The sequence below is a fragment of the Phyllostomus hastatus genome, unplaced genomic scaffold (genome assembly GCF_019186645.2).
Source record: "Phyllostomus hastatus isolate PE091 unplaced genomic scaffold, TTU_PhHast_1.1 phas_contig_86, whole genome shotgun sequence".
NCBI lineage: Eukaryota > Metazoa > Chordata > Mammalia > Chiroptera > Phyllostomidae > Phyllostomus > Phyllostomus hastatus.
Window position 1 is genome coordinate 14632572 of NW_025333977.1, and position 14314 is coordinate 14646885.

The following is a 14314-nucleotide window of genomic DNA, read 5'->3' on the forward strand; positions in this document are numbered from 1 at the left end:
TCTTCATTTGTAAAGTGCTGTGATAACAAAATAGAAAGAAATATGGAAAGTGTTAATACAATTCCAGACATAAGTACTCAATAACTAGAGGCTTCATTATTTTTTTTACTCTCTTGTAATTTTAATTTCAATTAAATCCATAAATTTAATTAAATGGGATAATATCTCATTGTTGTTTTGCATTTCGGTAATGATTAGTGATGTTGAGCATCTTTTCATATGTATATTGGCCATATGCATGTCTTCCTTGGAAAAGTGTTTATCCAGGTCCTCTGCCCGTATTTTAAATCACATTGTTTTTCTGTTGAGTTGTATGAGTTCTTTATATATTTTGGATATTAGCTGCTTATTGGAAGTATCATTTACAAATATCTTCTCCCATTTAGTTGGTTCCCTAGTTTTAATGATTTCTTTTGCTGTGCAGCTTTTTTTAGTTTGACGTAGTCTCATTGGTTTATTCTTGCTTTTGTTTCTCTTGCCTTGGGTGGGGATCAAGTTCAATAAAACACCTCTGAGACCAATATTCTTAAGCTTAGTGCCTATGTTTTCTTCTATGTATTTTACAGTTTCAGGTCTTACATTTCTGTCTTTAATCCATTTTCAGTTAATTTTTGTGTATGGTATAAGTAATTCAAATTACTATTATTAATGACAATAAGATAGAATTCCTAACTAAGGTATAAGCTTTTAAAGCTAAAGATCTTTTAAGTTTTTAAAAATATTATGCAGTGTTCAGAGTGCTATATAAATACTAATTTCTAAAACTTATCAACATAAATATTTTCTCAAAATACTAAATGCTTTAAACATTATCCTTTCCTATTTCTCATGGAATTCTACCTTGGTAATGGTATACACAAATTTCACTACTTACTTAACATAGAGTTTTAAAAATATTATTCATACTGTCTCTTTCCAACTACTTGCTTTAAAATTTATGAATTAGGAATAAATTGAGGAGAAGGACAATGACTTATTCATGTTTATAGAACCAAAAACATTTTTCATGATCTTTTTACAGTTAAACAATGATGGCAAATTTGTCTAAATAAAGGACATAAACAGAGTGGCTGAATTATAGAAACAGTATATAGATCATTAGTGCATAAATTAAATAAAGAGACGATAGTATGTCAGTGACAAAACTACCTGCCATTCTTGTTATTTCTATTCAAGGGGAAGGTAGAGATAGGGTATGTATAAAATTCTAATCTAAGGGAATTTTAAGTAAGGGGCCTGTAATTGAAAGATTTAGGGGTTATAGTCGAGCCCAGAGAGAAACAAAAATGACGAAAGACATTTCTAACCTTGGAAAAGTAGGCATGTCAATTTTATAACATAGTAACTTGAGGTGAATGTATATAACCACCATAAGCCTGTTCACTGAAAGAGTGAGTGGGCAAACCCACCCGTGTCCGAGGGAAGGAGCAGCATGCCAGTCTGTCTCAGAAATCAGTCTGCCCCAGAGCTTAGTGGTGGGGAAGGTTACTGTTGGGAACCGCCCTGACTGGTATCAGAAGCTGAAACCCCCGCCTAGCTAAGGCTAAGGGAACGCCCTTGGAACCGTAAGCCGGCAGGGAGACAAAAGCTTATCTTCCTGGCAGGAATGCTGCTTCTGCTGCTTTATTCATGACTGAACCCCCAAAAGCTTGGTCGGTTAGCCAAAGACGGGTAAGATTCCCCACGGGGGGAACGACCCTAAGCCAGGCACGATCACTTTTGGGAGGCCCCCCAAAAGAAGGACTTTGGGGGGCTGCAGCAAAAGGGGGGTGATGGACCCTCGCTCCTCGGCTTTGACATAGCCTGAGTTCTCAGCGTCTGGGAGAAAATCTCCTTATCTCTTGGTTACCTAGTTCCCTTGCTCCACCTAAGCCTGAAACAATGACAGGGTGGTGCAGCTCGGTACTGAGAAGTGCGGATTTCCCCGGGGTGATCAGGCCTAAGAAAGAACATGTAAATTACTGTGAAACCTTCTTTGTTTAGAATGCTCTCAGTTGAATGAGAAGGGTCTTAGGAGGAAGTTAGTTTGTTCCTCAGTCTTACAGCTCTTTGACCCCCCAACTCAATAGACCGGCAGAGTTCTTTGTTTTCTATAGTTCCTTACTTCCCCTAATGAGTACTGTACTTTACCTGAATTATTATGCAAAATGAGCCTAATAAAAACAGGTATGGACGGTAAATCGGCGCGCTCCCCACTAGGGGGGGTGGCCATTCCGTCCCTACTTCCCCACAGAAACTAGTTTGTCTCTGTGCATGTGTTGTTTTTTCTCACGTGTTTATCGTCGAGCCATCCACAGTGTTCCGTGGTCACTGCTGGCCGGTGACCCACGCGCAACAGGTTACTACCGACTGCTCCTTACCACAAATCCTTTCCTCTTTCTTCCTTAGCATCACAAATCTCTCTTGGCTCGTCTTCTCTCTGCCTGTCTGACTGCTTTTTCCCATCTTTTGTGGATTTCTCTTCTTTCACTCATCCCATAAACATTGCTGATGTCAACTCACCCCACACATTTCCCCAGTCCATTTCCTGATGACTCCAAAATCTGCATCTCCAGTTCAAATCTTTCCCATGAGCTCCTGTTCTATTCCACCAACCATTAGCACACATTTCTTCACAAATGTTTCAAATTCAATATACCTAAAGCTGAACTATTTTCACTTCCATATCTGTTGATATTAGTATTTCCATCTATTCAGTTACTGAAATCAGAAATTTGGGAAACGTCCTAAACTCTCTTTTCTTCTTCATACCTCAAGTTCTATAATTAATCGCCAAGTTCAGAGAAGGCATAAATCTTGAATGACAAACTAGTCAAAAATATAAACATAAATCAATTCTTTTGTGGTGTTAGGAAACTATTAAGCACAGTGGAAAATGTAATGTACTAAAGTGGCAGGGAAAAGAATAAGATCAATTTGGTTTTGGAACTGATAAAAACTATTTTTATTACCTTTCCCAGTTGTAGAGATTAATATTGATCTGGATCGCTTGATAAACAAGGCCGGCCTGAAGAAGTACTATTTCAGCCTCCTGTATGTTCCCACTAAACATTAATATGTGGGCCATTTTTGATTCTTTAGATGGAAGATCTTTTATAGAATTGATGTATTGAACCTTATCAATCTAATAAAAGAAAAAATATTTGAATTGAATAATAACAGAAATATAACAAATTATGGCAACACACACACACATATACATGTAAGTAAACGTTACTTACTTCACCAATTGCTGCATAGGCTATTTCTGCAGTAGTCATATCTCGATTAGCAACTGCCATAGCAGCTAGACAAGCCCACATGGTTTGTTCCTAAAATGAAATATGAGAACAATTATTTCAACACGTGGCTGAAGTTTTAAAACAGTGATTTAAAATATAATAAAATTGTTTTAATTAAAAATAAAAAATTTTCCCTGGCTGGCATAGCTCAGTGGATTGAGTGTGGGCTGTGAACCAAAGTGTCGCAGGTTCAATTCCCAGTCAGGGTACATGCCTGGGTTGCAGGCCATGACCCCCAGCAACCTCACATTGATGTTTCTCTCTCTCTCTCTCTCTCCTTCCCTTCTCTTTCTAAAAATAAATAAATAAAATCTTTAAAAAATTTAAAATTAAAAAAATAAAAAATTTACTGAGCATGGCACTGAAAGAATTACTAATTCAATAAATTAATGATACGGAAATTTCGTTGTGGCTACTTTGTTAAATATGTATTAATAACACATAAAGAACTTCTTTGGAATAAAAATTTTTAAATTTTTATTTCTAATTATAAAAGATTTATTTTTTAACTTAACCATATTTTTTCCATAATTTTTAAAAAGATTTTATTTATTTTTACAGAGAGGGGAAGGGAGGGAGAGGAACTTTGAGGTGCAAGAGAAACATTCACCAGTTGCCTGCAACACAGGCATGTGCCCTGATTGGGAATCGAACTGCTGACCTTTCAGTTTGCAGGCTGGCACTCAATCCACTGAGCCACACTAACCAGGGCTGAACTTAATGATGCACTTTTAAGATAACCCTCCAGGCTTTTTGATGAGATGTCAAAGGAAACAATATACAGGGAGCCTGAGGAATAGTTTCTTGGATAAGAGCAGATTGCCACCAACAACCAATTTTGAAAAGAAAAACATTGAAAAGTCACTCCACAAAAGTATATTCTCAGGAATGTGAAACAATGTTCAACAAAAGAGTTCTGTGGTCAAACATACTCAGAAAATCCTGAATTCAACCTTAGCTGTACAAATCATCTGAGGAATTTAAAAACTATGCCCAGATCACTCCCCAGATTTAAGAAATTAGAATCTCTGTGGGGGTAGAAGTTGAGAACCTGACTTTTTAAAAAGTTTAGAAGACTTTTCATATGTATCAATATTAAGAAACTACCCATTTAAACTATAGCTTGTTCAGAGAATAAATTACGGAGCATCTATCCCCCTGCATCATTTGTAGCTTCACTTATAAAAAGAGACATGATCCCAACTGCATGTTTTCCAGCGCTTAACTGTTATTATTTCTCATCTTGCAAAAAAGATACTGTGTAAACTAATACACAACTATGGATCTGAAATGTAAGTACCTTAACAAAGCGACAAAGTCTCACAGCATCTTCCCACTTTGAACTGCTTACATATTCATGCAGAATAGCAGGATATGGTGATATGCTGATGTGAACCAGCGAGCCATCAGCTCTTCTTATAGTTACCTGATTGCCAACAAAACTCACAATGTGGGGATTTTTACTAAATTCACTGTAGGAAAAAAAAGCAAAGTGTAATTTATATGCTGAGCAAATTTTTCATATACATTAAATTTGGGGATTTGATCCCTGATGTACATATGAAGTATCCAACTTCCAAAATGCACCTCCAAAAAAGTTAACTCCACAGAGAATGTATGTATTGAAATAAACATTTGAATTTAACTTGTTATATACACTTGGGACAAAATACACTATTTAATGTGGCAAAACTATTACATATGTGAGAGGTATTTCTAAAAACATTTCAAACAACTTTTTTCCCTCAATTCTAAGGTAAGTCACACAAATGATTAAGTCACTAAATTTGAGCTTTTAAAGTATTAAAGTGTAAACCCTTAAAAATTAAGCTGATTTCAAGATTATTTTCCCACCATAAAAAGAGGTAAACTTTAAGTAAAGAGACTAACTTCTCTTTATTAGTTTAAAAACTTTTAACATGATGTCTCTCCAGTTTTGCTAAGGTTGTGAATTTGAATATTAAAAATGAACTCAAAATAGATTTGCAAATTAGGTTAAGATTTAAAAGTTGAGAAGTCTTTGTAACCCTATTTTGTCAAGACTGAGAGATCCCCTTGCTGTTTCTTAGAGGATTTTATATTTTTTATCTTTAATATTAATTTCAAAATTCAATGCTAGATTGAATTAAATTTTAGAACACATATATTCCTGAACATCTTAAAATGATAATCTGAGATAGAGTCAAGTGACACAACCTTGTGACAAGGTTGTGACAAGGTTGCGTGTCACTGAAAAACCTTAGGAACTAGTTGAGTTACCATTAAACATTAAGCTTGAAAATTATATTCATGTAAGGAAAATTATATCCATATAAGAAACAAATAAATATAATAGCTTTATACAAACCTTTTAACTTGGTTCCATCATTTAAGTCTCACTAAATTAACTTTAGCTGAACAAATTATTTAGCTGACTAAGTGAAAGATACCTTGTAGGATTTAAAATTAGAGGCAAAGACATGACACTTTATTCGTTTTATTTACCAAAATAAAAAATTCTATGCAGTAAAACGTTACCTTGCATCCTTTTCATACAATGTTTTAGGCAAAATGTCTCTGTCCACATAAACTGTGTTAGGGTAATACCACACTGTAAATCGAGTATCTTGAAGTCCGCAAAGGATATTGCACGTATCACTCCACGCCAAAGTATGTACCATTGTTCCTTATTTTAAAAAGAATGTTAATGCACTATTAGTTCCACTATATAAATACTAAAAATATATCTTTAAAATCAGCTGACATACAAGGCCCCATCTAATTTCTGATAGGTATGACTCTAATTTCTAATCATATAATGGCAAAACATGTACAAAAATTCACATAAGAATTGATGGAAATATTTGAATATTCTAACCACAACCATTATATTTTTAATTTCCAAGTCTTTCTTCAATGCCAATTTAGCTGTGGTAGCTAAAGATTTGCTATTAAAATGGAGTTAAATAGGTAAAAAATGTTATGAAATTAAATCATTCATAGATTCATTCAAGCAAGTAAGCTATTTATATGGCAATAGATCTAAGAAAATTGAAAGTAATTAAAATTCTAAATGTGTTACAACTTTTTACCGAGTTTGACAATTTGTTCTTCCTTCCCAAATCGTTTCACTGAGGTGATATAAAGATCTCTATTTTTATCAATGAAAGCAATTTTTCTATCATTGGTAAGTCCTTTTTGATCTAGAGCAATTTCCAAAATTTCACTCTAAAAAAAAATTAAATACCGGATTAGTTTTAGTGCTTAACCATCAGACCATTTTAATTATTTAAAGAACATCTGTTTACTTAAAGATCATTATAAATCACTCCCCTACTTAGAGTGATAAACTGCCCCTGTTAAATAATTTTAAACTGCTAGCACACTAATAAATCAAAAGCTACACTAACACGTACTTTTAAAAAAATTTACCAGGGAAAGATGCCCCTTACAACACTAAAATAACATACACTTTGAAACTGAGAAAGCTGACGAACACTTCTATCTTAATGGCAGGGTGACGGGGTGACAGGGCAGGTGGATGTCAAATGGGAGGTCTACTTTGAAAAAAAGAGGGGGCATCTTCTTGGATTAAGCTCCTCATACCGAAGTTCACTCTAAGCATATTGGCTATATTGCAAAGACTTGTAAGAACTGATTCATGGAAATATCTTGTATTTAGAGCCTTAAATTTTATAGATCCTTTCACATTCATTTCATGTGAAACAAGAAACAATCTTCTGATGTAGGATTATGATACTTATTTTGCAGATGAGAAGACTGAGATCCATAGCCATTAAGTGATTTTGCTCAGAAAAAGCTAGTAACAAGCATAACTCGATTTTACAACCCAGACTTCTGACCGCATAGCAGGTGGTCTGTCTACAGTAGCAAAGTGCCTCTGGCATGTTGCATTCATCTATTATGTCATCATACTAGCCAGTGAAATGAATTTCCTTGTAATTTGAAAATGGTTCAGTATGGATTTATTTCAATTCAATCCAAGGGGTATTTGTTTACTGCTTATTATGTGTGAAGACCTGCTAGGGGTCTGTGAATTCAGTAAGAATCATGATCACATCAAGCAGTCATACCTATCATATACTACCATAACATCCTGAAAAAAACAAAACCTGCTTATACACCCTTATGCAAGTTGAGGGGTCAGAATAAACCATGTATCAGTTCATAATACATTTAAAAAAACCCTTCTCTTTGCATATACCATCAGTTGTATTTTAAGGAAGAAAAGAATGTTGTTCCATGTATATCAAGCTATGTATGAAATATTATTTTAGGTATTTTCAAAAGGGAAGCCTTTCATAGAAACTGATCTTTACAATAAAGAATTCCTCGTACCCATCAAAAGTACCTATTATACAAGGTGGGGACAAAAGTAGGTTCACAGTTGTGAGTATATGAAACAGTTTATTCTTGTATTATTTATTATTGTATTATTTTCCATATAAACAACCATAAACCTACTTTTGCCACAACCTGTATTTTAAAAAAAACTGTTAAACAGATATGATTCTCCTCACTAAGGAATTCAGACAGAAAGACGGACAGTAGCAATGCCTTGGTGCACAGTGTGGGGAGGAGGGTTTCTTCCCCATTCCCTCCTCACTCAGCAGGGCTTCCCCACGCTCCTCCCATCCAGTCCTGCTAAGGCCCCTTCTGTCTGATTCCTCCTGAGTCGCTCTCCGCAGCGGGACATGGAAGCAGCTTCCTGTTCACTTGAACCTTCTCCCTTGACCTACACTAACATTCATTTAATAAAAGACAGACCAGAGTTCTAGTTTTGGCTCTGTTATGTATTGGGGTAGGTCTTGGTTTTTAGTGTCTTCATATAATATGAAATAAAACAGACTGAGTGACTTTCTCTAGAGAATGCCAAATTTTTAAATCCTTTGTATTATATACAAGACAAAGAGGTAAAAATGTCTTGTGCAACTTCATTCGTACAATAATGAAATTGTAACTTTCTTACTCCTAGAAAGTGTTCTAGAAAAAGAATTACCAACACTAAAAGAAATGTTTGTTAAACCTTACTAAATGACCCTCATTTCAACCCAACTAACAAAAATAATGATATCTTCAATAGCTGAGAAATTCATTCCCTTTTTAAATGCTTAATCCTACTAAAAAGGAAGAATTCTGCTTACATAGTCTTGATTTAAAATGATCGTAACAAAGAGAATATGGGGACAGAGACATCTCATGTATAAGGGGGGGGCGCTCAAAACACAGAACTTATAAAAAATTCTGTATTTACTCTTACATGTTTAAACTTCAGTCACCTTCAAAATACTCTCCATTTCGTGCAATACACCCTTATCAAGACTTTTTTCCACTGCTCAAAACAGTTTTGGAACTTGTCAATTTTAATGTCTTTTAGTGCTTCTGCTGTTTTTTGGTCCCCCTCTTCCACAGCAGCAAAACATGTCCCTTTGAGGACTTTTTTCTCCCAGAAAACAAAAAAAAGTTGCTTGAGTTGGGATCGACTGAATAGGGAGGGTGGCGAACAGGAGTCATGCAGTTTTGGTCAAAAACTGCTGAACACTCAGTGCCGAATGGGCAGGTATACTTATAAGTCACCCATTATAAAATAGTCAAACCCACGGAAGGAATCTTCAAAAAAAATTCACTGAAGCCAAATGCAGCCTATCACAACAATGCCAGCTGGTACACTGGTACAGATGGGTTCCTAGAACACCTACGTAGCAGGGGAAGCCCTCCAGAAGATAATTCTGTTTTTTGGGAGGTCCCCCCTCCCAAATATTACTAGTGAGAATATAAATTGATACAATCTCTTTGCAAGATAACCTGATAATACTTATTTGGAAAGTAATTCATCTTGGCAATATTGTAATAGAAAAAGACTGGAAACAAATTGTCCATCACTTGGGTACAGGTTAAATAAATTCTGATACATCCATAAAATATTATATATGGTGGGATGGTGGTGGGGTGAGGATTGAGGAACCACGTTATCTGATATGTAAAGATCTCCAGAAAGAATATTGTGTGAGAAAATCAAGGTGCATAGTTATATGTTATGGTTTTGTAAAAGAGGGAGAAAAGAACATATATCAGTTTTATTCATATATACACTAAATATCTCTGAAAGGGCCCTGACTGGTGTGGCTCAGTTGTTTGGAGCACCATCCCAAAAACCAGAACGCTGCAAGTTTGATGCCTCCTCAGGGTACATACCTAGGTTGCAGGTTTGCTCCCTGGTTGGGGCACGATTGATGTCTCTTTCTCACATCCATGTTTCTCTCCCCCTCTCTCCCTCCCTTCCCTTCCCTCTAAAATCAATAATCATGTCCTTAGGTGAGGATAAAAATATAAATAAACAAAAAAACAAATAATCACACAAATAAAGTAGTGCCCAAGTTGTACCCCAGACCATTATATCAGAAAGGAAGGGACAGTCTTTTTTAAAAAAAAATCTCTGAAAGGATATGTAGGAGATTAACCAAGTGGTTATTTATTTTGTAGAAAGAAACTGTATTAATGAAGGGCAGGTATAGTAGACAAACATTTTCACTGTATAGTTTTTTATGCTTTTTGATTTCTGAATTATATGAATGTATGTGTTAACCAAACTTACATCTAATAAATGCAAAAAGAAAAGTGTAACACTTTACTAGAAGCATTGAACAATATTGTTAAAGGTATCTTTAGACTCTAATATATCGCTTATTAGAAAGATAACACAATAAAATGTGCTCCTTTGTTTATTTAAGGCTAAAAATCAGGGACCAATAAACGATTCACAATTCAGTGTCTTTTTGTACTTCTACAGAATTTTTTTTCAGTTTAACTACAGTCTTAAAAACCTAAAGAAAATGCTGGCAATGGAAAAGCTGCAATGTATTTTGAAATATAAATACATTTTTATTTACTGATTGGTACAAATTTAATCACAAAAGAACATTTTATTGAAAAGCAGAAATGAGCCTGAATAGCAGACACGTAAGTCAGATCCTTTTATGCACTTAATTTCTGTATGTAGTTATGTTTTCCTCCTTAAAATGAAGACATTTTATTATTTTTCTTTCTTCCTTTTTTTCCTTTTTATTATAGTTGTTCCAATTTTTCCACCTTTGCCCCCCTCTACCTAGCACCCCCCATCCCCTCAGGCAATCCCCCCACCATTGTTCACGTCCATGGGTCATGCACATAAGTTCTTTGGCTGCTCCATTTCCTATACTGTACTTTACATCCCCATGGCTATTCTGTAACTCCCTATTTGTAATTCTTAATCTTTTTTAAATGAAAACAATGTTAAAAAGGAAGTAATTACAGGCCATTTCCATTAGAAATAACTAATGTCCATTACCTTATGAGAAAGAAGCTTCCCATCACCTAATGGTTTTCCAGTTGATGCCTCAAAGAGGAAGATTACTTAAAAAAAAAAGTAGAACATTAGTTAATGTATTATGTTAGCATTTTTATTGGTAAACTTCAATGGAATTATCATAATCCTCATGAGAAATTATCTAACTCAGTGACCCATACAGTATCTATCAGCACAGAAGAGCAGCGGTATCAAATTCCTGTGTATTAATGGACTCATAATTCTGATGAAAACATCTTCCCAAAACATACATTCCCTAATTAGAATTGTTGTTAATGGTATGGCTTCAAGGCTACATGGGACCAACAATGGCAAGTCCAAATCTGGATGTTATCTCTAATTTTGATAACTCTGATCTAGACCAATCTAACACCACAATCATTATTTGACAAAGGAAAATCGTATCAAGTGCTTACTGTAATACCAGGCCATGTGTTTTGTGCTGTTCATTTCCCTGTGGTCAGTATACTACTATGGTATAATTTGTCTGATGTTTGTCCTGAATTCCTGGCAGAGAACTTGAACCCTTGGAATCCCTTGAGGGATAGGACTGTCTTTGTTTGCTAAAAGGGATACTTGGGGAAACAGACACTGCTTCTGACCCTTTCTGTTTCACCAAAGGTTTCCAGACACGACGGTGGTATTACCAGCAGTTCTTTTCTATTTTAAAAGGATGGTTGGAGGGGGAAGATTGTCGGAGTGTTTTTTGTGATTCTCTAATTACTTCAGCCCAGCCCAAGATTCATCCCTAATGGAGTGATTTTATATAACTGAGCATACACATAGGATTACAGAAATTAAAAAACAGAATGGAGTGATTTTATATAACTGACCATACACATAGGATTACAGAAATTAAATGACAAAAATGGTATGAAAAGACAAAAGTGGTACAAGCAGTCAGCAAAAAAAAAAATTTTTGGACAATTATAAAGATCATAAAAATGTTAAAATACGTATAATGTGATATTTAAATTCCAGAGGAACACACTTTTAGTATGTATATTGATTATTAGCTTTTAGTAAACCTTAGGATATTAAGTTTGAGGTCACTGGTTATATTCACAAGAAAATCCTGTCACAATAGTAAGTTATGTTCTAAGACTGCTGATTATGCTGAGAAAGATGACAAAGGAAAATATGTAAAAGAATTTTTAATTTATAGAAATAAAATTAGAAAAATTTGGTTTCCATTTTTAAAAAATGCTTTGGGCTTGGCTAAACCCAGTTATTTTCATAGCTACACAAACTAATAACTTAGAAAGAAAAAGCCTTCCACTCTCATGCTGACTGCACATATTTTATAGAGCTGGAGGTATAAGGATGAACACGTCTACTCTCCCACAACTGGCCCTGACCTGTGGGAGACCGGACCTGCGTTTTAACATGTAACAAAAACTGGCAGAAAGAACAACTAAGGAGCTGGGAGCTGAAAGAACTGCTTCTAAACTTAACTGCTCTCTAACTTCCACACCCCTTACACCCAGACATTTCTTTCAAATAATCACCCTCACTAATATCATTCTGTATCTGTGAAGATGGACAGGGAGAAGTCAAAAGCAGTACCTCTTGCCCTGGCTGGTGTAGCTCAGCGGTTGAGTGCTGGTCTGAGAATCTGAGGGCTGCTGGTTCAATTCCCATTCTAGGGTGTTGGGGACCACCCTGCCTGGTCTCAGGAAGCTGTAACTCCCCATGACTTAGGCTTAGTGAAAGACCTCCAGACCAGGAGCCACTAAGGAGACAAAACTTATTTCCCTGGCATGAATGCTGCCTGTTCTAATGCCTGGCTCCCTTTGCATGATCGGCAGTCAATGATGGGTAACAATTCTCTAGGAAAGAAAATGAATCTAAGACAGACGTGATCATGTAGGAATGCCCTAAGGGAAGAGATTCGGGGCTGTGGGTATGAAGGGGTGATGGACATCAACACCTGCCCCCTCGGCTTTTTCAAAGCCTGAGTCCTTGTTCTTAGTTGTGAGAAATCCAAGTATCCTGGCTGCCTTTATCTCCTCTGTTGGCTCAGGCCTGCAGAAATAAGCAGAAGTGGTGCAGCCCAGACCAGAAACGGTGGACCCCCGGGGTAATCAGGCCAGAGACATAGAATATGCAAGATCCTGTGAGATCTGTTTGCTAGAGGATGTTATTAAATTAGAATTTGAAGGCACAGACAGGAAACCAAAACTAGCCCTTTAAGTAATATGTTAAAACTCCAATCTCTGCCCAGAATCACAGTGGGGGTTCTGTCTGCACCTTTGTAAGTCACGTACTTCTTTTGATCTTTTCTGCCATACTGTGAATCCACAGACTAAGTCTGTATTCTCAGTAAAAATCTGCTTGGAAATGGAGACAAGGCGCTCTCCACTAGAGAGAGTGGCCCTTCTGTCCCTATTTCCCCACAGGACCTGGTTGTCTCTGTGTATGTTTTTCTCGTGTTTCGACAAGCATCTGCAGCAGAGATGGATACTGCGGGCCAGTATCCGCCACACTAGGATATATGCCTGGGTTGTGGGCCAGGTCCCCAGTAAGGGGGTGTGCAAGAGGCAACCACACATTGATGTTTCTCACCGTCTTCTTCTCCTTCCCTCCCCCTCTCTAAAAGATAAATAAAATCTTTAAAAAAAAAGCAGTACCTCTCTACTATTTAAACAATTATCCCAAGGGGTATCTTTGAATCCATGTGCCATGTATTCATGGAGCACCTACCATAACATAAGTTCTGGGGTTGGTTCAAGGATCCTGCCTATAAAGAAGGTCCCAGATTAGGAAGGAGCCACTGGTTTTACTTGTGGATGGCTGCCTTGAAAGGAAATTTTAACAATTCCATGGTAAGGATTTAGGTACTTCAACTGTGTTTTCTATTGTTAGCATAAACCTCTATTTAGCCACTCATGAGTACTAGTTTCTTTAAAAGGGAACATGAGGAAAATATTTCCCTTCTCAATTTTTATCAGTTCTACAACAATTTTATTTTAGTCTTTTAATTTTCTTTTTATAGCAAAAGAAAACTACACAATTATCTTGCTCAACAATCAAAATTTATGTCAAAGGAAAAGGAATTGGCATACATGTAAATACGTATTTCCGAAAATGTTCATAATTCTTTCTAAATGTAAAATTCTATGAACTAGCAAAGGATTAAAGAATAATGAAATGTTTCAGATACAAACTAACTATAGAAAATTTCAGAAGTCTTTGGTCCTCTTACCTCTCTCTACTCACTTCCTAAGTAATTTCATTTGGTGTCATGACACCACCTGCACGTCAATGACTCCCAAAGTCATGTCTCTCGTCCCCACTTCTGTCCTGAGCCCTTGACTTGTTCATGCAATTGTTTACTCTCCATCTACCCTCAGATGTCTAAAAGGCATTTAAACTTACCAAGACCAAAACATTGGGTTGGCCAAAAAGTTCGTTTAGTTTTTTTGATATGATGGCTTTAGTCTTTAACTTCATTCAAAACAATTTTGTTAGACTGTACTGTGGCAGCTGCCATATCAGCGTGCATTAAAAAAAAACTTATCAAAGTTGGTGAATTTTTGTGTAGCAATTTTAATATTGAAGATGGGAGAAGATACACAACATTTTAGGCATAGTATGCTTCATTATTTCAAGAACAGTAAAAACACAACTGAAAAGCCATAAAAGACTTGTGCAGTGTATGGAGAAGGTGCTGTGACTGATTGATAAA

General features: G+C 36.0%; 1 protein-coding gene across 3 annotated transcripts in view; it reads right to left on the bottom strand.

The window, feature by feature from the left end:
• IFT80 (intraflagellar transport 80) overlaps window positions 1–14314 on the bottom strand; it is a 108399-nt gene that overhangs the window by 9985 nt on the left and 84100 nt on the right. For all 3 annotated transcript variants that reach the window (XM_045851966.1, XM_045851965.1, XM_045851967.1), the window contains 6 exons: window positions 10609–10673; window positions 6353–6488; window positions 5799–5946; window positions 4582–4753; window positions 3222–3311; window positions 2952–3124 (listed from right to left, as the gene is read on the bottom strand). In XM_045851966.1, the coding sequence (XP_045707922.1) occupies window positions 2952–3124; window positions 3222–3311; window positions 4582–4753; window positions 5799–5946; window positions 6353–6488; window positions 10609–10673 (784 nt within the window). The remainder of the gene's footprint in view (window positions 1–2951; window positions 3125–3221; window positions 3312–4581; window positions 4754–5798; window positions 5947–6352; window positions 6489–10608; window positions 10674–14314) is intronic.